At 41.1% G+C, this 26,442-nt stretch overlaps 1 protein-coding gene across 2 annotated transcripts in view; it reads right to left on the reverse strand.

The window, feature by feature from the left end:
* Positions 1–2,368: 2,368 nt before the first annotated feature.
* SORCS3 (sortilin related VPS10 domain containing receptor 3) overlaps positions 2,369–26,442 on the reverse strand; it is a 611,216-nt gene continuing 587,142 nt past the window's right edge. Inside the window, exons 21-27 of one of the 2 annotated variants that reach the window (XM_017944309.3) lie at positions 21,396–21,519; positions 19,861–19,973; positions 14,257–14,388; positions 11,925–12,024; positions 10,799–10,904; positions 5,136–5,296; positions 2,369–4,302 (exon numbers count right to left, since the gene is read on the reverse strand). In XM_017944309.3, the coding sequence (XP_017799798.1) occupies positions 4,238–4,302; positions 5,136–5,296; positions 10,799–10,904; positions 11,925–12,024; positions 14,257–14,388; positions 19,861–19,973; positions 21,396–21,519 (801 nt within the window). In that variant the 3' untranslated portion in view covers positions 2,369–4,237. Of the gene's footprint in view, positions 4,303–5,135; positions 5,297–10,798; positions 10,905–11,924; positions 12,025–14,256; positions 14,389–19,860; positions 19,974–21,395; positions 21,520–22,188; positions 23,581–26,442 lie in introns of those variants that run through there. The other variant, XM_031652096.1, reaches the window with a different exon arrangement.

Consider the following 26,442-nt stretch of genomic DNA (forward strand, 5'->3'; position numbering starts at 1 on the left):
ATGAGTGTACTTGGGATATGAGATTCTAAACTGTTCTGGACATTACAAATATGGGAGCCATATGACTGGCATTACCATCAGGCTCTCCACTGTTGTCCAGTGATGTGCAGTTCAATCTGTTTTGCATTTTGAGGGAGATGTGTGGTAGTAAGGATCCTGCCTTATTATAATAAACATTGGACACCATCTTCATCTCTGCATTACCTTGCTTTGTGACTTTTGGATCACTTTCCTCTCTGTTTATTGCTCTGCAGAAGGGAGTTCTCCTAACACTGCCATACTTCTGGAATTGGCAATGTGCTTTTCACGCCTCTGGAAATCAAAACAAGCCAGGAAGGCAGGCCATGAAGTGTTTTCCTTTTACAAATAAGGTACTTGGGTCCAGAAATACTTGCTGAAAGTTAGAGATCTACTCATTTCCAGCAGAGTATTCTTTCCAAGGCACAATCTGTCACCACCTTAACTCACAGTGTATTTTTGTCCCAGATAACTCATTGAGTGGCTCTCAAAGTTGCAGCTGTTGCCCAGGAAGAAATGAGCAAATTTGGAAGCTGTTCTCACTTCTGTAGATTAAGGTACCTTGTATTATGATAACAGGAGTCAAAGGAGGTGACTTTTACACAATACCTCTTCCTGAACTATTTTAGTGGCAGATAAGGCAGTTATTCTCAAATTTTCATGCACATGAGAATACTGGAAGAGTCCAGTTCTGGAGTGCTTCTATGGGCCTAGTTATTAGGTTTAGAATTCACTTAAAGACAATTCTGATGCAAAGAGTGTCCTCAACACTGGTGAGAAACCCTGCATGGAAATCGCTGCAAAGCCAACCACACTATCTGCCATCTGCCTCTGCCTCAGTCTACTACTGAGAAATCTAACAAAATCATGCTGATGGTGAATACAGAGGCTATATTCTTAGCCATGGCTTACTCAAATGACCCAACTGACTCATACTTCCTTACTGCTTTATTTCATCTCTCTTAATCTGGGGAAGGAACTTCACCAACCTGGGCATAAAATTGACAAGAAAAACTCAGATCCCATTAGGAAGCAAAAACTAATGCATTTAGAAAATTCATCTTTGGCTTAGGATAGAAATGATAGACATTTTACATTATTTGAAAGCTCCAAACTGTAAAAATCCCTAAAAGAAGTATAGGCACTTAGACCAAGAACATCCCCTGCTTCTTTTTGAGATACTTAAGTGATATTCTCAATATGTGAGGCAGGTACTTACATAAATTTTTCAAAAGGTGAGTATAACTCCAGAAAAGTTATAGTAAGAATTATACAACATTTTAAAATAAATTCCCAAATCAAAAGAAAACCACCTTTGTTTAGTTCTTTATCTTCAATTTAAGTGAAGAAAATATGATTCCAGAAGATTGAGCCAGTTTCCAAAATATGCAACTAAATTATCAACAAGTGATTTCCGGTTTCTTAGATCCATAGAACGTTATCACATATTTTAAACACTAAAGACATAAGAAGAAACATCCAACTTACAGCCCTTATTCTGGGTGCCCAGTTTACATTTCCTTATTTACCTGGTGAAGAAGAGCCACCAATAAGCAAAGAACCAAAAAACGATATTTGCTGTTGGTTTCATGCATCGAACAGCTGGAAGAAGGAAAAAAAAATGGACACGTGTTGTTTTTCTCCTTTTCATTTCTCTTGCTTAAGTCTTCATACCTGACTTGGCGTTCCGTCATCTCTACCACTCATTGGGAACTGGTATCAAACTCAAAGTCCTTGCAATTACAAAGCCCTTTGCTCAGAGGTCCCAGCCATATATATGTGAATGAAAATCTGTGACATGGGTTCAAATAGTTCATTTAGTGAAAGCGCTCCATGGGGCAGTGGAAAATGAATAGGCAGAGTAAATCAGATTATTGTTTCCAATTATAGTACCTAGTACCAGAGTAGAAAGAATCTATTTCTCTAGCCATGGAGGTTGAACTTGGCTGTGTGATTTTCTTTAGCCAACAGAATGTAGATGAGGATAAATAAAGTGACCATTTTGAGCCATGGCCTTAGAGACAGAGGGTTGTTCTACTGGCCCACTTGGAATTCTACAATCCACCATGAAAAAACATGGCCCTGTGTAGCTGCTGATTCCAGGATGATGATAATTCATGGAGCAGACTCAAACTACCTGAAACCTCCTTCCAGATCAGACCAGCAGAGCCTGGTCAGTCCTGATATGCTCAGCCAAACCAGAGCCAACCTAAAGATTCATGAGCAAAAACCAAGTATCTGTTGTTAAAAGTCATTCATTGTTTTCCATGTAGCATCACTGTAGCAATAGTTTATAGATACAGTGGATAAAGAAAACTCCCCAAAGAGAAAATTCAGCCAAGTATGTAGCTTTGATGTACAAAAATACATTTATTTTCAACAATTTCAAAACCACTGTCTTTTTTTTACAGTAGAAATATTCAAGTGGAACAATAAAACCAAGAACAGTATATGTACATATACTGTATATATAGATATGACTCATGCATTTGTATTCCAGTGTTTAGTACAAGTATTGCAATTGTCTGCCCCATTTAACCCTTGAAACAAAAAAGCAGGATCTTTAGAAATATTCCTAATACTGATCTATGCTGTAGCCAGCCAGATTTCTCTATATCACATTCTCTCTGTCTCACAAAGAAGAATGGGAACAACATCCCACAAAAATTAACAGGTACAAAATGTGGCCTTTCCTCCCATATATATACATTATATCATTTTCAAAAATAAGTGTGCTCAGGCTAAGCCTGAAAATAAAAATAATGCTTACAGCATGGCTTAACGTGACCCTATTGAAAAAAACTGGTATGTGTAAATGTGTGAAGGGGCTGAGGTGCTGGGAAAGCTAACAGGCTTTGAAAGTCACTCACCCCAGAGGCAAAAACTACCTTAAGGGAACTGAAGGGAGACATTTTACTTTAAGGAAGTTGTGTACATCTGACAAGCAAATAGCACAGCTTTGCTAAAATTGCCTTTGACTAATATCATTAAAGGCTAGACCCCTACTTGGCCTGGAGAGTTTTACATGAACTCATAATTCCACAAATGCCTCCTCCCTTCTAACCTCTTTAACTCCTCCCATGTCAAGAGACATTCACTGGGCTTTACCTAGTGCCCAGGGGACTTTTCTGAGCTCAGAATAGCCTGAGAATTCACCACAAGCATTATACATTTTCATAGAATCCAATTGAAAAACAGATTATCATTTTAAGATCTACTGACTGACTGCCTTCTTTAGAAAAAAATATTTTCTCAGACTGATAAATATCAAGTTTTTCCTTTTAGAGAGGAAGCTGTTTTCCCCCATCTGGGTCTCAGTATGAAGCCTCTCTAGTGGGCCTCTCCTTTACCTTTCATGTCATTCTTGGAACAAAACGACTGCCATGTTCTATGATGTCACTAGAGTCCTTCCTTTATCAATTGCCTCAGAGAAGCCCCTCCCCCTGCCCCCCTTTATATACATAAGTAGAAACCAGCTATGGCATGGACAAGGAGATGCAAGAGTTAAGTGTGACAGACAACAGGAGAGCATCCAAACCCAATGCATCCAGCAGGCCTGGCGGGTTGGTCAGCTCTGAGGGCCAGTGCGTAAGCCAACACACGCATCTTTCTTTTTTCTGTTTTCTTTTTTACTAAACATTAAATTATTTCTTAGGAAATAAAAAGCTATTTACATTGTAATTATATACAATAAGCCATCTGTAGCCTCATTATGGACATGCACAAGGCAGGGCCTCTTTCACAAAGTTGTGCACGCTTTCTGCAGCTACATCCACCCCCACCAACCTACTTCCTGCGGATCTAACTGGGAAATGATCTGTGTTGTATATGTGTGTGCTGGGGGAAGGGGAGAGCATTGGTGATTCTGCTGTGGGGATGAGAGGTTCACAAAAAGCCAACCCAACTTAAATTTTGAAAAAAGGGAGACCACAAGGAAAAAGAAAGTCCTTAAGCTACCAATGGCAGAGTAAAGCGAGGAGGCTGTGGGAAGATGCATCCTTTGCTCTTAGCACAAATACAGCCATTTATTCCCTTTGTCTCATTTCAATCAGCTAAGAATGCCCTTCTCTCCCAAAGCTAGGCATCTGTCTGCTATTTATGAAGGGGCCCTTGGTAAACAAAAGGTAAAAAAGACATTTTTATTTTTCCATAATAATAGTAATAATAATCATCAAAAATAAAAAGTCGGAAAGGTGGTTGACCACGTGGCTTGCTGGCATTAAACACTAGTGCAGTTGGGGATCTCCTTTGTGCTTTCGCTGTTTGCAATGGTGGCAATGCCTCCTGCAGGAAAGAGAAGACACGGGGAGAAATGGATGTGAGTTCCACAAGGGCAGGGATCTTTGTTTTATTCACTGCTAAATACCAAGCCACCTAGAAGAGGTGCTTAATAGGAATTTATTTAAAAGGCACCTGGATATCCTTACCTATCAGCTCACTGGCGTATGTCATCCATGCTTAACATATGCTACCTCCTACACTAACACACAGGTGGGATCAAGACATTGACTGCCATCTTACATTCTATTGAACAACAGTAACAGCCAATGTGTATTGAAACTTACTATGTGGCAGGCACTAGGCTAATGACCTAACAGCATGTAATTATCACAACAGTCTTAGAATTGTTTTTTTTCTTTTTTTTTTTTTTAAGGTACTACACAGAAATAGAAACAGATCATAAGTACTACTACTCCCACTTCACAGATCAGGAATTTGAGGCACAGAGAGGTCACAGACGTAGTAGATTAGCAGAGCAAGAAAAATGGACCCAGGGCTATCTGATGCCAGATTACACAGTCATGTAATTATTAGTAAGGACATATAATACTTTTGCTTTATAGAAAAAGAAGAAAAATCCCAACAGTAATGGGCAGTTGACTTCATTCCTACCCCACTTAGACTCCAGTACTTCCAACCCTGATTGACTTCTAAGGGAAAAAAAACTACCAATTTCATGTGGCCAGAGGTGGCAGACAAATTTAAAACATGATTCTGTCACTATAGGTAGTTGTTTGTCCCCACCCTCCAGTCCAGTAGTGTATAGAGGACAGATGAAGCGGGCCAGTGTTTAGAGGACACAGGACAGAGGAGTTTAGTGGAGCAGGAGCATGTACCTATGACCCGCGTATCCAGTTCTTTGTCCAGCAGCTCCTCAGGCTCCGTGAAGTCACTGAGTGTGATTTTCGGGGCGTTTTCACTTTGGCTCACTGACCCAATCATTTCCTGCTCCTTGTCGTGTTGGACTTGAGCGTAGATATTAATCCAAGGGATTTTCCTACATGGGACAGGAGCGAAATCAGATTAAGATCACAGGGCATGCCAAACTTGGGCAGCTGGAAGTCCTGGGGGATAAGAAGAGGAAGAAGCTATTAGTAGGAAGGGTCCATGTCAGGAAAGATATTGGTAACCCCAGAGACAATGCGGCCACGAGGTCAAGGAACGCAAAGCCAGCCAGGAACCCAGATGCCAGGGAAGATGTAAACCACAGAACTCTCTGAGGAATGCACCTTTTCCTGTGGGCAAAAAACAGGGTGCAGCACACCAACATGGCACAAGTATACATATGTAACAAACCTGCACGTTATGCACATGTACCCTAGAACTTAAAGTATAATAATAAAAAAAAAACCAAGCAGATATAAACAAAAGGGCAGTTAGATACTAAAACTCTATAAATATTTACCTGGTATTAAGTTTCTAAAGGAGCTGGACTTTAAGACTCAAAGTGTGTAGAGACTGAAAAGACACCTATTTCTAAGGTTGCATCAATTTAATCAATTCACATTGGCTTCCTTTATAAATAGTCAAGAAATAATATACTCACAGCTTTTGCTACAATTTTCAGAGCATCACTTATGGGATAAGTACCTTAAATACTTTGATAGTTTCCTCATCTGTTCAATGGAGATGACAATTGCTTCTTTTTGGATTTTGGAGGTGATTAAGTATGAAGAAGAGGCTAAATAGCTCCATTCAAAGACACAAAAGTAGTAGGTGGGGTTTGGAAACACAAAGCAGACTAGCTTGGGGTTGGAGAAGTGAGCGGGTTCACACTTAAATCTTCTTGAGGCATGCATCTTCTGACCCATCTTCATTATCTCCTCACACACGGTGTGTTCCAGTCTCGGTAGCCTCCTTTGTATTCCTTTAATTCAGTGCTTCTCAAACATTAACATGCTTAAGGATCACCCAAGTCTTCCTTAAAATGTGAATTGTGGTTCTGTAAGTCTAGACTGGATGGACTGAGATTCTGCAATTCTGCCAAGCTCCCAGGTGATGCTGATACTGCTAATCAGTTGGAGACCCAAATTTTGAGTTACAAGACTCTAATAGAAGCAGCTCTTCAACATCTTGGGGACTTAGAACCAACTGTTGCCTTTGCCTGTAACACGCTCCCCTCTGCTCTTCTCAGAGCTTGGCTTACATGTATCTCTGAGAGGCTTCCCCTGACCATCCAACTTTCCATTATAAACATGTAACAATGGGACACTGCCTATATAAGAAATAAATATGGTGTTGGTTTAGGGTGATGTCATAGGCAATGTTTATTGACTTGTTTTCTTTCTGTCCCACTGGACTAAAAGCCTCACGTAGGCAAGGTCTATGTTTTCTATCCTCTCCGCTATCCACCTGACTTAGCACAGTGTTTGGCACATGGTTAACATTTATTAAGCATTTTTTGAATCAGTGAATAAATTACCTTAAATCCTGTGCTCTTTCTACTTTATTATATTCATCAATAAAAAGATTATATTTTTATCTTAGAATATCACTTCTAGAAGAGACCCTTCTTACCTCATCAGAGGATGAGGAAATTAGACTAAAGTCTAGACATTTCACAAAGCCAATTACTAGCATAGATATCACTGAAACTTGGGACATCGGACACATACCCCAATCCAGGACATCCTATGCATCTCTAAAGGAAAACCACTTTGTTGTCCTTGTGCCAAGCAGTGGTATTTTCAAGCTTCTACCTTCCCCTATCTGCTCCAACTCCAAATTGCGCAAAATGTGGAAGCACTTAACACGGGTTTCCTGCAGCTAATTCAGAAGAAAAAATCTGAAAATAGGTTAAAAACACTTACTGGCTTCTAATTATTTTTTACATTCAGTTTTCTAGTCTTTAATGTTTGCTTTCCATACATTAAAGGAGGTGTCCCCATGACCCCTACTGGTCTAAACCAGTTTAACATAATTTACAAGAACCCAAAGTGAACAGCACCCATGTGAGGCAGCACACTAGGCTCTCTAAACGCGTATAATTAAAAATTAATGCTGGCCTTTATATTCTTTTTTATATGAATGAAAATACAGTCTAATAACTTAGATTCCTCTCAACCATAAAAGTACGTATTGCTCATGAAGGTTGGGACCAAATGTAATATTATTAGGTGCCGGGGGTGCTTAAACCATTCCTGATCACATACGTCTGTGTACTACACATGTGTAACCAGAGTCCACTGCCTCCCCTTTCCTGCTTTGCTCACAATACCTACGAGGATTTGGATAAACTTGCCCTTATAGAGATTATTCACTTTATTTCAATTTCCAAATAACACATCTAAAAACTGGCATATTTTTCATCTTTTTGCAATGGATGGTTGGAAGAGAATAAATTTTGTATCTCAATTTGCAGAATTTAAAAAATTTGTCAAGTTGCTTTTCATTTCTTAACACATCCGCGTGTGGGACTGTTGAGAATAGAAGTCTGAACTCCACTTCGGCATACAAGGAATGTGGAAAATGAAGAGATCAAGAGACATGTCTTGGACCAACATTCATACAGGTTTAAATAAGAGGAGTAATATAGATAGGCTCGAATCTCCCTCTAAAAAAAAAAAAAAAAAAAATCCCAACTGCAGTTTGTATCCATTTGTATCCATTTATCCATCTATTATGAGTGTTACAAGCCTGTAGGAGGAAATTTAGAGACAGCAAAGTGGGCTTTGGACTATAAGGAAAGCCCTACTAAAAAAAGACTGGAAGGAATATAGAAGCTCAAATGTTTTCCTGGATAGAGAAAAAGCAGATATTCAGTAATGGAAAAAAATTCTTGTTAGGCAGTCTTCAGAAAGAAAAGCCATCTCATCATGATTTTTAATTATATTACTTGAGATATCAGAAAATAGCAGTCACTATCCAAGAGCAAGATAGACTGCCAGAGGCCAGGTGATATTCATTTAAAGGAAGCTTGGGGCTCATAGTAATTCTATTCTCTTTTTCCATGTCATGTAAGCACTTGGGATACTGAGATCATTTCCAGTGCCTGGCACACAGGAAGTACTCAATAAATGTTTGTAGGATGAATGAATGTCTTAATGTGTTAATACTGGCAATTACAGAGAGGAAGTTTTGGATCTGGAAACTCAGTATGGCCAATGATCTGGACACAGAAACAGAAATGTCTTTACACTAAACTGTGCTGCTCAACAGAGCGTTTAATGGCCAGGTGTTGCTATTTACACTTAAATTAATTAAAGTTAAATATAATTAAAATTCAGTTCCTCAGACTACTGGCTACTATATTAGACAGTACAGATGATGGAGCATTTTAAACATTGTGAAAGTTCTATTGGATAGTAATGAAAGAAGCAAAGGAGACTCTGGGAATCCAGGGCTAGGAACCTGACCTCTGTACTTGTTGCAAGCCAGGCGCACTTCATGTTGCCATTACTGGGGTTCCATGTGATGAGTGGGGAAAGCAGAACAAAAAAATAAAAGAAAATTCAACAGAATTTCAACCAAACGGCTTGAGCATTGGGAGTAAAACTTCCATGAAAAGGAGACAGAAAAGTAAAGGTTAACTGATGACTACTCTTAACTGATGCTGCTATTGTCCAGTTTGACTGGAGTTTATTTCCTGTGGCCTCAGCTGCATGATTCACTGTCAGGGAGATAGAAAAGGTGGGCTGATACCTGGGAACTACAAAGGTAGAAGTTTTTTAGAGATGTCATTAGCTGGCATGGATTCATTATTAAAGTGTACAGATTTAGAGATGCCTACATTAATAAGTTGACTGTCTAAGGAGTTTAACAGCATTTCTAAAAAACAAAAACGAAAACAAAAAAAACACAGAAGGTTTCCAAGTCACAGTATAAGTGATCCTTAAGTATCCTTACTTTGGATCGATCTGACACAAAAGCCTCTTTACAGGACTTCTATTGGCCCTTGTCCTCAGCAACTATGCTGCTCTGGGAGTCAGAGATGAGACATTTGGTTTAGTTGATTGTCACGCCTAGCAACCACCAGGCTTCCCCACAATCAAATTCTTGGCTGAGTGAAAAGTGAAATGTTCTTTGCATATAATTGAAGTACATCTATAAATAAATGGGTGTTGTCTTAACCAGGCTGTTTCTATATTGAACCTTTTCTCACTTTGTGACATAAAGATTTTATCCACCTTTAAAAGGGAACAGGGGTATGTGGGTTGACACGTCTTGATCCAAGAGGACATGAACTCACATACTGGTCTATAAATTGAGTAGGAAGGTGAATCTCACTCTGTCCTTCTAGAGAGTGCGGAGGGTGTTGATAGAATCCCTGCTGCTGCGGCTAATGCTGAGAGGTATATTGAATTAAACTGATGTTTTTAAGCAACTGAAATAGCCACTAAAGGAGACATAAGCAGGAGGAAGGGGCGGGGGGGCAGAAAAAGTCAGGCACCTTTACCACTGATCTCTATGAAAACCTAAAAGCATTATCTTTAGTTCCTGGAAAGACTCCAGGACTAAAAGATGCGTTCAAACTCATCTGACAATAATTAATGACATTTTACTTTACCCAGGCTTCCCAGGAAGCACATTTCTACGTCACTGATAAAATTTCTGAGGGCCTGTTATGTGACAGTTTATGGCACAGAGGGCATCTTTGGCAGGCATGTGCTTTGTTATTTATAATAGTGTAGCTTTGTTGATTACTTAGTACATAGCACCTACACGCATTATGACATTTAAATCATATAGCAAACCTGTAAAATATTATTGCTATTCCCATTTTACTAACGAAGGCATTAAGACTTAGAGAGGCAAATACAATTGCCCAAGGTTACAAATGCTAAAAGTTAAAATTGGGTCTTATTTCAGAGTTTATTCTCTTAATTAGTATACATCCTAGTAGAAGTTATAATTTGAATGTTGGTACAAAATTATTGATTTCAATTTTACGTTTCCAATAAGTATCTTGTTATATCACCCCTTCTGTGGCTTTCAAAAATAATTTCTCAAGACGTGGAGTTTTGTTCTCCTAATCAATTTCCCCTTAGAATAGGAAAAAGATGGAGAGGGATGATAGTTGAATATGTTTAGCATGCAAATTTAAAGAGAGATGCTGAATAGCTGCAACAGGAGATTAAAAAAATGCATTGGTGTCTCTACATGCATGTATCAGATTTTAGCTGCATTTTCTCTATTTAACCACCTGAATGGATATTGATCCATATAGGAAGATCTTCTGAATATAGAAGACCTTACTTTAGAAATTTGATTGAGGTTTGAAAACCCCTTACATTTCTCTTGAAGATAATAAATTGATTTCATGGGCCAGTCTTTATTTACCTAATTCATTATACCTATAAATCATAATAGATAGAGCTCAGAGTCTCAAACCCTTTTATTCCATGACCCTCAACTATTCTTGCTTTTACCTATTGTCAAACAGAAGTTCAAGGAGAATTAAAACCACATTCTTGTGATGAGTTTAGTAAAGTTAGTTATAGGAAGAATCATTTGCAGTGACCCCAGCCACACTACTAAATTGAATGATAATAGCACATACCTTTTAAACTTGTAGATCAAAAACACAGCCAGGCCAACAAATACCACTGATAATAGCATAAGCATGGCTGAGCTGCTGTGCCCAGCACTGGAGTCCACCAATGGAGCTGGGAAAGAAGAACAGATAAGGAAAAGAACACATATGCTCACTTGGAAGCTGTTAGCTGGAGGGAGTATTCATTGCAGGAAGGAGGCCACTGATCTCCATCCTTATGTCTAGTCTCCAATTCCCTTGCCTGATAGCTGGGTGCAGAAAGTCTGGCTTCAATGATGACAATGGCACCTGAGTACAGCTTCTTAGGGAAAGTAAACTTCTCTGTTCATCCTGGGGAAACCTGCTAGTTCTTGGTCTAAACTGAACAACGTAAGTCCAGCTCAGGGGAGTGGAATAAAGTCTCCAGTGCTCTTTCCCTTAGATAGCCTGCATGCCTGTCACCAAAATTTACAGGGAGCCCATTTGAAATTTTGGGTTAAGTACTAATGCAGTGTTTCATTCTCCTCCTTCACTCTGTTCTGATAAAAACCCACTGGATGGGCATATTTGTGACCTACACATTGGAAAAGTCTGACATTATTAAGAACCATTTAGTAAACAGGTTCTCCCAGAGAGCCCAAAGTAGATGCCCCATAGGACATGCCTTTTTAGATTTTTTTCATAAATAAGCTAACTAGAGTTTGTTCCTGTTTCTACTTTGACTCACACATTGTAAACTAGAAGGGAGTTTTAAAGTTCTGTGGCCTACCATCCAAGATTCATAAAATCAAATAATCATATGCATGAAGAGACCTAGAGGACTATCCAATATAATCCCATTTGCCACAGACAAAATAAAGAAATATACAAACAAACAAATGAATAAGGTTAAGACCCAAGGAAATTGTAGGTTTTCTCCAAGACCATCTAGGGATTCAATGGCAAAGCTACTCCTAAGAAAGTCTTCTTGTAGGATGCCTTCAGAACAATGTGACTGATGTGAACAATCCTTCTGAACCCATAACTATAAAAAGGACCCTTCTACAAAGCCAATTTCAGGCATTATGGAGCAGGGTTTCATGATTCTCTCCTCCTTTTCTCTCTGGGATAACAAATCATCTTTCCCATTTCCCCAGTTCCCAGTGGCACTCACCTAACGTCAGCTGTGTGACATACACAATGACTTGTACCCCCGGCTTCAGCTCAAACTGGACCAAATTTTGGTTGAGAGCATTAAACAGTGTTTCTACAATCTGGAAAAAAAGACAGGATGCACGGGGTGATGTGACATGCAATGATGCTCCCTCATGGAATAAGAAACCAAGGAGAAGGTCAATAGGTAAAAAGTCACCGTGGTTCAATTAGGGATAAGATATTGGGACATATTTATCAATGTGGTTCTCACAGCCCTTGGAGCCTTGTGAGACCAAGGAAGTACAGTTGACCCTTGAGCTATACAGTTTTGAATTAAGCAGATCCACTTCTATGTGGATTTTTTCAACAAAATGTGGATGGAAAATACGGTATTCTCAGGATGCGAAACTTGCATATACAGAATATACAGAGGCCCAACTACTTCTTCTTCTTCTTTTTTTTTAGATGGAGTCTCACTTTGTCACCAGGCTGGAGTGCAGTGGCATGATCTTGGCTCGCTGTAACCTCTTCCTCCTGGGTTCAAGCGATTCTCCTGCCTCAGCCTCCTGAGTAGCTGGGATTACAAGCACGTGTCACCACCACACCAAGCTACTTTTTGTATATTTAGTAGGGATGGGGTTTCACCATGTTGCAGAGGCCCAACTTCTTACATGCAAGTTCTGCAGGGCCAGCTGTAGGACTTGAAGATGCACAGATTTGGTATATCAGAAGTCCTAGAACCATTCTCCTGTGTGTACTGAGAAACAACTATAGATGGTAATATTTGCTTATTCTGGAGAGGAGAGTGAGGGACAGAAAGAGGCATGCCTGCAGTCACTGGTGAGTTCGAGCTACAATAGACATAGGAGTTTCATTCAATTCCTATTTCACTGCTCTTTTATCCGTGTCTTTATAACACTCTAAAAAGACCTGTTATGGGTTCCAATGAAAGAAGTTCAACCCATCATTAGCTCTGTAATCTGATTAAGTCATACACACAGGGGATGTAGGCCCCTGCCAGGATTTAAGCAGGCACATATACTCCCAGCCCACTCCTCTGCGTTTTCTATCTTAGAGACAATGGGAAGCAAACATCAAAGCAGAAGCTGCCTCCTTTTTATGGGATAATTTTTGTTCTTTACTTTTCCCTAGCAAGTCTCAGAACACATAACACCGATTTAATCACTCTGTAATTCCCACATGAAAGCTGAGGCCGACTTAGGCTGTTGTCCCTCTTATCTCGCTGTATGCGCCTTAATATCACAGCTGCTATTCATCACTGTAATTACCTATTTATCTAAATGGATGGATATTGTAGCTTCCAAATATAGTTCACACATGCCACTTGCTATTTCAGAATAAAGAGGTCTTGTAAAAGTGATGTATGCATTGAGAAGCTAAATTTATTTCTGGCCAACTTCAATATGCAACCCTGCAATGCAAGAAATTATTTCTCAGAGAAACTGCAATCACATCTGTACTGCTCAAGGTCTGTGGATGGCTGTAAGGATGGGGTGACGGCCAGTGAGTATCATAGGGACACAAAATATGTCTGTACAATGATTACCTCATATGGGAGCAAATGTGTGTGATTCATGCCGATTTTCTGCAGCCTCATGCTCACTTATTTCTACTTCACCTGACTTAGCATCATGAGAAAGAAAGGAAGGGTGAAACAGTGCAGACATTAAGACCTCAGGAGGAATAGAGGATGAAAAGGAGAAACACAAGTCCTGCCATTCCCTTTACTTCCAGGACAGTGTGCAGATCGCAGTATAGTTCTATATGCCCATTTGATAAGAACAGTAAATCACAATCCCTTTTGGAAATGTTGCTTCCTTAAAGTAAAGTGAGGCAATACATCCCTCTCCAAAAGAATCATGTTTGAAAGCAGTTCACTTTCTCCCCAGAAGCAGAGCTTAAAAATCGGCCAGGATCTTTAGGGGCTAGTGCAGTTTAAAGACAAGAGGCACATAGTCCCAGAAATAAACAAGGAAATTCAAATCTCTCTCTCTCTCTCTCTCTCTCTCTCTCTCTCTCTCTCTCTCTCTCCCTCCTGTTCCCCTTCCCCTGTACCCCAGGAGGAGTCACTGGGAGGGAGACATGAGCTGGCACAGGGATGTCAGACATTGGAATGAATAATGCCAGGGGTGCCATTCCTTCCTGAGTAGCTGAATGCTCCAGTCTATTTGCACCTGTATTTACTCTGGGTAAAGGTGATTGCTCTTCAAAACCTTGGCTGCTGGCGCAATGGAAGAGAGCCTGTCTCCCTTTCTTGCTGAAAACAGTTTTGTGCCCTCTCAGGGCGTAGGGTGCAGGCAAGGGTCCCAGCCAGATTTGCTTTCACTTACTTGTTCCAGGTCCCCTTCGTTGCCTTTCCTCCTCTCCGTCAGGTTCTTGGGTGGGAGAATGAAAAGCTCTGCTGAAGTGGGGAGGCCAGGGAACACGGCGATGAGGATCTGGTCCTCTGGGACGCTGGTTACCTGCAAAGATGTTCAGACAAAGAGAGGTTGTGGAGGAACCAGCCCTCCTCCAATCAATGACAAGAGCAGAGTGTGCACTGCCAGAGGGCTCATATGAGTTTTTCAAATGCAGCTTTTTAGGCACAGGCTCCAATATACATTCAGGCTTTCTTTCAGTTTTTCCCTTAGATCTGCTAGGTAAAACATTATTAGTTTCACCACCTCCTCTGCTCTTACATACATTTTTACTGAAACTAGAATGGTATTACAAATGATTTTTAAAACATTATTTGCTGGGAACATTTGCAAAAGTTCCTCTCATATTTTCCATTTTTTCTATGAGGGCTAGAACGTCTGGCTGAAACACAGGCTGGGTGCAAATGAGGAAAAAGAAGTCATAAACAAACATGGGAAAATGAAAATTTAAAGAAAGCCAAGCAACACTTGCTTTCACTTATTAAAGCAGGATTTTTTTAAGTGTAATAGCTAATATTGGTAAGACTGCAGTGAAGGAAGTTCCCTCATTTGGCGCTGGCAGTGCTAGAAATTGATACATATTGCCAATTTGTTTTCTGAAAGACTTAATTTAAAGGCCATAAAAATATTCATACCCTTCAGTCAGTAACTGTAACTTGGTGAGTTTGTTCTAAAGACATGATCCAAAATATAGGAAAAGCCATATGCAGGAAAAAATACAATATTACTTATACTAGCAAATAAATGGGAAAACCTCCAGTATTCCAAAAAATTAAGTAAATACTGGTATAATCACCTGATAGAATATTATGCTACCATTAAGATGATAATGAGTACTATGAGACAACATATAAAAATACTTATGATAGCTGCATTCCAGTCTATTTCCTTACATTTCTTCGGTTACAACTCTATAAAAATACAAATGTATAGAAGAAAAAATAACAAAATACTAAACGTTGTTAAGAGGCTGAGAACACGAGTGGATTTTTCTATTCCTGAGTGGTTAGTAAAAGAATGATATTGCTTTTGTGATAAACACTTAAAAGTCAGCTTCTGTCTGAAGGCAAATTTGTAAAGAAAACAGGATGCAGAGTTCTCCCCCGTGAAGGGTAAGCTTGTTCTTTCCCATGTGTCTCCTGAAGATCTTTTATCCAGAACACCATCCCAAACCTCTTCTGCCAATCCAAATATATAATTTGTGAATGAGGTGAAATACCCGCATCCTCCAAGAAGTGCCCCCTGACTACCTCTATCTGCAGTGATCTCCTCCACGTTAGCCTCCCACCCCAAACACCTCCAAAGGACCACATCCACTGCATTTCAGAGATATAGATCATGTCCACCGTGACACATGATTACATCTGTCTGGTGCAGTCTTTTCTCAGATAGACCCTGATATGGTTAGGCTTTGTGTCCCCACCCAAATCTCATCTTGAATAGTAATTCCCAGAATCCCTAGGTGTTGAGGGAGGAACCAGGTGGAGGTGATCGAATCCTGGGGGTGGTTTCCCCATCCTCCTGTTCTCATGATAGTGAGTTCTCATGAGAGCTAATGGTTTTATAAGGGGCTTTTCCTCCTTCGCTCTGGCACTCTTCTCTCTCCTGTCATCCTGTGAAGAGGTGCCTTGTGCCATGATTGTTAAGTCTCCTGAGGCCTCCCTAGCCATGCAGAACTGTGAGTCAGTTAAACCTTTTTTCTTTATAAATTACCCAGTCTTGGGCTTTTCTTTATAGCCATTTGAGAATGGACTAATACAGGTTCTTATGGTGTGATTGCCCAGATATTTCTGTCTGGGGTCTCACTGTTCCGAAGAATGCTTGACACAGTAAAAATTAAATAAACAGTTGCTAGATCGAAGATTGAACAGAAGTGGAGGGGTTGGTTGTTTTCTATTTGCTCAGCTCTGATTCCTATTTGGAATAAGGCTTACAGATTGGAGTGAACTCTCAGGGATGTGATAAAGAAAAGTGAAAGAGCCAGCCTGCAGGGAAGTAAGAAGCAGCAGTCACAAGCCTAAAGAGTCCACCAACCAGGGAGGCATCCTCTTAACACCCTTAGGTGGTGAGCTAGATGCCTCAGCATCCTTTCAAAGCATGATCTTGAGTAGCATTAAGTCTCAATGCCCAAGTCCATAAGGCTGGGGGCCTTCACCTAACCTTAAAGCAAGTCTCAGGACGCCAGACTAAGGGGTGAAATGCAGAGAATCACCCAATGCAGTGAAGGGGTGGGGTGGTGAGTTTATTAATGCCTTGACTGGTGTGACCCTTTGTCTCAGGAAAGAACAATGTCAGGGAGTGTCAGTCCATCAAGACCCTTAGAGGGACCTTGGAGCAATGTATCTAGATTCATTTAACCCAACCAAAGGGACATATGAGTGATTGGTCCTTGTGAGATTTGAGGCCTGAGAATCAACTGATGATTATTATTGCAATTACCAAGTTATTTCCTAAAAAGCTAGTATGTTTTTAATGAATATAACCATACATAATACAACCCAATTCTGGATGCCTTGCAACCAAAGACATATGCTATGATCTGAATGTTTTTGCACCCCCCACCCCCATTCATCTGTCAAAACTTAACATCCAACGTGATGGTATCAGGGTGGGGACGTGGGAGGTGATTAGGTCATAAGGGTGGAGCCCTCATGAATGGGATTAGTGCCTTTATAAAAGAGACCCCAGAGAGCCACCTTGCCCTTTCCACCATGTGAAGACACAGCAAGAAGGTTCTGTCTTTGAATAAGGAAAGAGGCTTTCACCAGACATCAGATCTGCCAGCATCTTGATCTTGTACTTCCCCGCCTCCAGAATTGTGAGATATATATTTCTGTTGTTTATAAGCCACCCAGTTTATGGAACCTTGTTATAGCAGCCCAAACAGACTAACACAGCATACATAACAATCTCATTCTCATCTCTTTTTTTCTTTTTTCTTTGAGACGGAGTCTCACTCTGTTGCCCAGGGCGGAGTGTACTGGAGTAATCTCGGTTCACTGCAACCGCCACCTCCTGGATTCAAGCAATTATCCTGCCTCAGCCTGCTGAGTAGCTGGGACTACTCGCATGCGCCACCATCCCCAGCTACATTTTTAACATTTATTTTTGTAGAGATGGAGTTTCACTGTGTTGCCCAGACTGGTCTCAAACTCCTGAGCTCAGGCAATTCGCCTGCCTCGGCTCCCAAAGTGCTAAGATTACAGGCATGAGCCACCACTCCCGGCCCTCATTCTCATCTCTTTCTATGAACAGTCTCTTTGTAAAAAGATTTGAAGTGTAGTTACTCTTACAGACCACTCCATACAGGAATGCTCCTATGTCATTCTCTTCTATTTATTCTTCTTCCTCTCTGTCAGCTCTTTCTCCATGTCCTTCCTGGATCCTTCTCCTCTGCCTTGGGGAACCACCAGCAGCGTGTCTGCCTCGTTCCCCAACTCCTCTTTGGAGAGCCTCACAACCTCCACAGCCTCTTCTCTTACATCTCTCCCTCCAGCATGAACCTCTGCTTCATCTTCAGATCCATATTTTCAATCCTCCTGGTCATCTTCACCCAACTGTTTCTCATGTGCTCCAGACTTATATTAAAAGTCAAATCATTATTGTTTCCCAAGCGTGCTTCTCCTACACAGTCCCTATCTTGATTAATGTAAGGCCATCTCCTACCAGCTCTTGTCATCAGAGAATTTCTCTCTCCCTCTCACCCACACTACATTTCCTTAGTCACCAGTTCTATTGTTCCCCTTTTTAAGTAGCCTTTACCTCTTCTTCCTGAGCACCTTATATTCCTGGCCTAGATAACTTCAGTGATCTTTTAGCTGGTCATCTTTTGTGAAATGTCTCCCCCACTATGTTCCCTTCCTACCCCAGCTTGTCCTCTGCATTGCCACCAGAATGGGTTCCTGACATATAAACCTATTCTCTTACTGAAATAAAAAAAAAAATACTTTAAATACTCCCCAGTGCCTTCAGAATAGATGCCAAGCTTCTATTGGTCTCTCAGACCCTACACAATATGACATAAGCATCCTAGCTCAATTTTAGCTGCACCTGCCCTATAACCTACAAACTAGCTACGCCAAACTCTTTTCCATTTCCCAGATATGTTGTACTCTTTTTTTTTTTTTTTTTTTTTTTGAGATAGAGTCTCGCTCTGTCACCAGGCTGGAGGCACAGTATCTCGGCTCACTGCAACCTCTGTCTTTTGGGTTCAGGTGATTCTCCTGCCTCAGCCTCCCGAGGAGCTGGGACTACAGGCACACGCCACCACACCCAGCTAATTTTGTACTTTTAGTAGAGACAGGGTTTCACCGTGTTGGCCAGGATGGTCTTGATCTCTTGACCTCAGGTGATCCACCCGCCTCAGCCTCCCAAAGTGTGCTGTACTCTTTAAATAGTCCATGACTTTGCACATGCTGTTCATTCAAACACCATCCTGCCCCTGTTAACTGACATTTATCCTTGCAAACACAGTTCAAGTATTCTCTCCAAAGACTTCCAAGAGTTCAACAAGTATTTATTGAGTTGCAAATCTGTGCCAAGTCTTCATGTCCCTGGATAGCGTGAATTACACTGTTCTCTCTGCCCCATAGAGATGCTGGCCATGCCTCTAGCTTAGAGCTGCTTACACACTAGACTTATTTCTACATTTCAATTGACCATGTTTTATTCATCAATATATTCTAGTGCCTACCTCTGAGAAAATGTTTAACAAAACCCTTTTACTTTCTCTAAGGCAAATTTGACCTTGGATTAACTCTGTAATTCTATTACCCTGCTGGAATGCTCTCTTTCTTGGCCTGTAGCCTTCTGAGTGCAATCTGTGGCCAATGGTAGTCTTGTGAGTATAAATGTTTGGTTAAGAAGACCCTCTTGGTGAACAAAGAGGCAGACAAGTGCATAATATTAGCAAAAACTCAGTGAGTGGTCCATCCATTAGTGCATTAATGGGATCAAGCCCCTGTCTCAGAAAAATTCATAATAAACATTGGGCCGGTTTCCTTCTTCAAACATTGAACTAGACTCTCTTTTATACTTCTCTCCTCCCTTTTAATTCTACAATTCTTTCTTCTTCTTCTTCTTTTTTTTTTTTTTTTTGTTAAAGTCTTGCTCTGTCACTCAGGCTGGAGGGCAATGGTGCAATCTCAGCGCACTGCATCCTCTACCTCCCTGGTTCAAGCGATTCTCGTGCCTCAGCCACCTGAGTAGCTGGGATTACAGGTGTACGCCACCACATCCTACTAATTTTTGTATTTTTAGTAGAGACAGAGTTTTGCTATGTTGGCCAGGCTGGTCTCGAACTCCTGGTCTCATGTGATGTGCCTGCCTTGGCCTCCCAAAGTGTTGGGATGACAGGTGTGAGCCACTGCGCCCAGCCTCTTCTCTCTCTTTTTACAGATAAATAATCTTTATCTAATTGTGGAATGCAGTTTTAATTCATGCCAATGTATTGTGGACCACATTATCTAGTTCTTTTCTTTATTTGCAAGAACTTAAACAAATATAAAGCCAACTTACTTTAACCAGAGCTCGCTTGATGACATTGCCAATATCTTGTCTCCACTCAGGAATGTCAGGATTGTGGTAATCCAGATTAGGAGAGAATGATAAAAGCTGGGACTGGAAATATTCTGCAGGGAGAGAGAGTGTTCAGGTGAGGCTAGGAGAGTGAGAAGAGAGAGGGTGTGACAGGTGTGGGGCTCCACCACCACTGTGCTTTCTACCACTTTACACCACTGTGTAAAGCATCTACTGTTTCACCAGGCTTCTGCTAGAATTCCTCGTTCTCAGCTTGTTTCCTGACTTCTGAAATAAAGTACAATTTGGTGATTAGAAGTAGATTTGTGCTCCTACCAGTTTTGTTAGTGCCTAAGATCTTAAGCCTTTCTTCCTGTATATTCTCTGAAATGAAAGACAAATACGCAACTCCAGAAGTCCAGAAGGAGACTTCTGCTCCTGTAGGTGGCACCATGCAGAGCCAACACAAAGCATTAACAATTTGGGCTTGGTTGGAATGGAGTCTTTTCACTTCTCCTTCCTTAATCCCTTTGCCCATTGTGCTAGAAACTGCCTCTGAGGATTAGAAAACAGGTTGAAACTTTGTATCTTGACCCGGTTGGTGAGTATACAGGTGTATTCACTTTGTGGTAATTCATAAAACTAAATACTTGTGCCCTGCACACTTCTGTATAACATTTACAATTCAATTAAAATGTTTACTTTGAAAGAAACACACAAAACTTCCATGTGCCCCTTGAAGAGCCTGAGAAGCAAGTTTGCAGAAAGGTAGGAAAAAGAATTTACCTGGTGTGAGGCTGGAGGAACATAATCTGAGTCAGAGGATCACAAGCCTTCACTTAACTTCCTAGAAAACCACAGTGATAGTGGTTGTGTCTAAGGACCTGGGAGAGGTTGTGTGAAATGGCAGTTGAGGCACTTTCATTTATAATATTCTTAAGAATGGTTCTCCAGAGTTGAGAACAGGATAGTAGTCCTATTCACCACTCTTCCGCCCTAGTCCTAACTTACATTCTTAGCCTTATTATCCAGTTTTGCAGCAAATGATATTCAAATCTCCAACAATCAAGAAAGCCATCAGTTGTAAATAAGTCCTCTCATTAACTGAGCAATGAATCCTACAAGGCAGGGATCATGACTCCTGACCTTTGGAAATTGCTGGTCCTCATCTCACAAAGAGTGTGTCCTGCATATATGTTGTAGATACCTCGGCAGGACAAAAGATCTAGCCCCTTCTATGACAGTCTTTCCAGCTTGCATTTCCTTCCATTTGTGGTAGGTGTCTTTGTCTAATGAGAACCCCAAACACGTTGTGAGGCAGACATAACACAGGGGACAACAAATAGCTGATTGTGGTATACATCTCTTATAACCTCAATCTCTAGGTTGGAGGTAGGTTTGGAAGCTTCCTGTTGACCTATGTCATTTTCCCAAGGCCTGAGGAATTTCCACCACACTCAATGATTGTAGGGAGAGTGGGCAGAGGCAATTAACTGAGTGGGAAGGAGCATCACAAAACAATTTTCAGGGCTTACCATGAACTGCAATCTCTTTTGTGTCCTGGATAAGGGCATTCCCAGCAGCCACCTGGACTGTGATGGTGTTGGTTCCCTCTGCAAGGAATGTGAAGGAAATGCTGCTGTCCAAAGTGATGAGAGGCTACAAGAAGAAGTAACAATACTCATTCAGTCTTGTGTGGGATATCAACTTTCCTTCCTTTCCTGAAATTCTCAGACTGTCATCCTAACTTGCAAAAGAAAACAAACAAACACACTTTACACAGTTTCTTAAAACCATGATTACTCTTCCAGTATCTAGGAAGAGTATTAGTCTACTTCAAACATGTTACAAACTGTTAAATTCTAGAAATAAGGATAAGACTGGGCATCCTGGATTTTGCATGTCATTCTGCTCCTTCTCCTGGGGCAAAGTAGAAACAGCTTTGGTAACCTGTTCCTGTGGGTTTTGGGAATAGGAGATCATTTCCCGTCTCCTCCAGTATCTGGTGTCACTTATATTTTCATCCTATATTCCACTGGATTATGAAACCTTTCTGAGAAGTGATCACATAGTTATTTACTTCTGTAGTGCCCACCTTAGGCACATTGTCTTTCTTTCTTTCCTTTTTTTGACAGAGTCTCACTCTGTCGCCTCGCTCTGTCACCCAGGCTGGAGTGCTGTGATATGATCTCAGCTCACTGCAACCTCCGCCTCCTGGGTTCTAGCAACTCTCCTGCCTCAGCCTCCCTAGTAGCTAGGATAACAGGTGCATACCACCACACCCAGCTATTTTTTTGCATTTTAGTAGAGATGGAGTTTCACCGTGTTGCCCAGGCTGATCTCGAACTCCTGAGCTCAGGCAATCCACCCACCTCGGCCTCCCAAAGTGCCAGGATTACAGGCGTGAGCCATTGCACCCAGCCACACATTGCCTTTCATAGAGCTGAAAATATACATAAATTAGATGTGCCATCAGATTACTGACTTTTTATATTATTATATCTGTGTTTTCCATTGCAAGGGATTTTTACCATTTTTAATAGGTTGGAAAATACACAAACATACATATTTGTGATCATTTATTAATCTTTTTCTCTTTCTGTTTTTTCCCTGAATAATCACAACAGATAGGAATTTATCAAAGATGAAGAAAGAAATAGAATGCAGATATACCTCAGAATTCACAAAGGATTGGTTCCAGGACTCCTGTGTATACAAAAATCCATACATACTCCAATCCCATTGTAGGCCCTTCATATCTGCAGGTCTTGCATTCTGCAAATGTTATATTTTCAATCTAAGTTTGGTTGCAGATGTGGATCCTGATGATATGGAGGGTTAACTGTATTTCTTGGAAAAAAGAACCTCACATATAAGTGGACCTGTACATTTCAAACCCTTGTTGTTCAAGGGTCAGCTCTAATTATATATTTTATTTTCCTGGAAAGAAGAAGCTTGATTAAAAAGCAGATGCTCATTGGAGAGAAGAGAGTACAAATCTTCAGAATGATGAGTCATTATTCAGTGGGCATCTTACAGTCAGTGCCCTCTCAAATTCTCTGTTGTTTGGAAAGTAAGATGTAACAATTGAAGGCTGATCTAAGGCAGCTGATAAAGAGATATCACAGGGGCAGATGAGCAGACTCCCTCTCCTCTCTTTGTGTCAGGATGACAGCAGGATGGAGAGTGGTAATGTAGCCAGTTGTGGAATGCACAGAGCTGCCCTTTAAGTGGGGCAGGACAGTCCTTCACAGCATACCCATGTATGGCCTGGATGCATGTGTACAAAACCCTGCAGAGGCTCCCAGCCGCAGCTTTCAGATGGTGTCCCTACTGTAATAATAAAATTCCTTTCTAGCTCAGAATTTTCAACTGGGCCTTTGAAACAATAATTTAATTTCTTCTGCTTTAAAATTCTATAGCTCTGTTTTATGATCAGGTTGATGGCTGGAGCTGGGCAGGATTACAGACACTGTCCTAAGCATCTGACATATTTTATATTCTATTTGGTAAATGAAAGAAGAAAGGGAGTATGGAAAGAGATATACTCCTTCCCTTAACTAAGGACAAACCTCAGAGTTCAGGCATTTTTTCCCATACTTATGACTGGGTGATGACACTTACGTGAGTGTGACCTTCTGAATTAATCGATGAATGAAGTGTAAATAAGTTCTGACATGCATATAAAATCCAAAGGGTCAACAGTGGCTGTTTATAGTCCTGTTTGGAGAAGGGAGCTAAAGTCAAGCTGGGCTGAGCATAGCAAATGTCAATCAGGGCCATGGAATAAGGGAATAACAACATGTGTGGCACAGAGTCACCATTTCTAGTATAATTAGAACAGTGACTTGAAACTCACTCTGTTACTGTTTGAATCAATATCCTGAGGCAAAGTTTGTCCCCATTCTGGCCCTTACTTCTTTATCTGTTAAATGAGTGGTTTGGGTTAGGTGATCTGGTGATCTGTGGGGACTCATTCAGCAATCAGAATCTGCTGCATTGACAAATGGATTTAGGCAAAATTTCTAGCTTCTACTGGTCAGCCCATCAGGTCTTATCTGACAGAAAACCTTCAATTACTTCATTACCTTTGCTACATTCTTTAAAAAGAAAATGAGATATCTCTAAACACCCAACAGAATGGCTATACACACACACACACACACACACACACACACACACACACACACACATCTCATTAGAGATATATAGTATCATAATATATATTATATATATGATACTATCAAGTAATATTGAAGATGCAGGACAATTAGGACTCATAGAATTTTGGTGGAAATGTAAAATGGTAGAACCATTTAGGAAAATGTTTAGTTTTGTAAGAAATTGCAAGAACTTTTTCCAAAGTGGTGTGATAGTGACAGGAGGCAGCCAAATGCCTAGGCAGATAGGGGGGGTACCCAGTGAAACCCCACCTCCAAGCCAAAGACAGTTTAAAGCCTGAAAGCCAATTTACAAGTCAAACCTTTGGACTGGATTGAAAACTTGTCTTCCTGTTTGGCGCGCTTTCTCTGATTGATCCCTATCCTTTGCCTATTTTACATATACCTACCCTTTCCTGGTTGGTTTTCTACACTGTCATGCCCACCTTTGAGTGGTGTCTTCACTTGATCCTTTTTTGCATATTCACAAATCAATCAGCACACAATCCCCATCCTGTGTCTGTAAAGATTCCAGACACAGTTGGTAGAGAAGAAGACGGCCTGACTTCTGGGAGGAGACAGCCTGACTTGAAGTCAGGGAGGAGATGATCTGCCCTTCCTGTCCCCTCTCCAGCTCCCCTCTCTGCTGAGAGCTGTTTTCATTGCTCAGTAAAATTCTCTGCCTTCACCATCTTTCAACTGTCCATGTGACCTCATTCTTCTTGGACTGCAGACCCACCGAGTGTGGGTCCCCAGAAAGACTGTCACACTGGCCCTTTATTCGCAGCACGGAGGGCAGCTGCCCTACATGACAAGGCAAGGGGCCAACTGAGCTGCTAACACGCCACTGTCCACGGATGGTGGAGCTAAAGGAGCACCGTAATACCCCCTCTGAGGCTTCAGGGTTGCAAGCACTCTCACCTGGGGCTGCTGTGTTCCCCCTGAGGTGACACACCTGGTCTGGCCATGGGCCCTCCATGGAGCTTGCTCCTGTGTCAGCACCCGGAGAGTCTGGCCAGATCCCGCACTCACTCGCTCACATGCTCCCTCCCACAAGGGGTTGAGCACTGTGGGACGGTAGAGGGAGTGCCCCTGCTGCGAGTTCAGTGAAGGGGCCAAGAAAAATCCTCCATCGATTGTACCGTATGTATATTTTATGATTTGGCAACTACAACCCTAAGAATTTAGTCAAGAGAAAAGAAGGACACAAGTATACAAACAAAAAAATAAATGTTCATAGTGGCTTATTCATAGCAGCCCAAAATAGGAAACAGCCCAGGAATTCATTAGCAGGAAATTTAGTAGGAAATAAATAAATACTGATATATATGTATAACTGGTGTTTGTGTATGTATGTGTGTGTGTGTGTATAATCAGTATGGATAAATCCCCAAACCAGCAAATCTAATTTATGATGAAAAAATAGAATAGTGGTTGGTTCTGGAGACTGGGCTGGAGATAGACTGAGAAGGGGGACTGGGCTGGAGATTGACTGAGAAGGGGCATGAGAGGACTTTCAGGAAGTTTGGATTACACAGGTGAATGTCTTTCCAAAACTCAGTAAGTACACACTGTTGAATTTTGCATTCCATTGTTGATAGGATTTATACCCCCACAGGGGTAAAAGTGTAAAGAAATATTCAACTATAGTTAACGATTCACAAGCTGAATCATTTAGGACAAAGAATATAGGTGTCTTAAATTTACTTTGAAATGAATAAAATGTCAATATAGACTAATAGATGTATACAGAAGGATGGACAGATAGACATGTGATAGAGCAAGCATAGCAAATGTTAATGGTGGACCACAGGTAGTGTGTATGTGGATGTTCACTGCACAGCTCTTTCAGCTTCCCGTCTTGTTTTATTGCCTTCAACTATTTCTCATCTTTTCCCACCTATGACCACCAGGCGTTTTTCTCCCTTAATAGTTTTCTCTTTAGAGAATCTTCACTACTTCCAGCTCATCTTCTTCAGCTCTCAGTAGTATACATGGCCCTCTCTCCTTTTTCTGCCTTCTCTTCTTAAGATTCACTGGGTTGGTGCTGTCCTGGGCAATGGAATCTCTTTTGAGAGGAATGGAATTCCTCCTGTCCTAGCAGATTTGATCTTGTCTCCATCTGGCTGTTTCCCTAGGAGATCCAGGGCCCAGCAAGGGTGCAGGGATGCAGGGCAAAGGGAATGCCATCTGAAGTAAGAGAGTATGTGCCCTCCTGCCAGCCAGTCAGGGCAGTGAGCCACAGCAAACAAACTGTGCTGAATGGGAACACTTGGTCCCCAGGTGGCAAGCCACAGACTCTTGTGTTGGGGAAATGGCAGGAGCTAATTTTGTTTTCCAAATTGCTTTTGTTTCTCATCAGCTGTTAGGGCAGCATGGTTGATTTTACCTTCCTTGCAAAGCTGGAACACTCAACAGGATT

The sequence above is a fragment of the Papio anubis genome, chromosome 11, assembly GCF_008728515.1.
Source record: "Papio anubis isolate 15944 chromosome 11, Panubis1.0, whole genome shotgun sequence".
Lineage (NCBI taxonomy): Eukaryota > Metazoa > Chordata > Mammalia > Primates > Cercopithecidae > Papio > Papio anubis.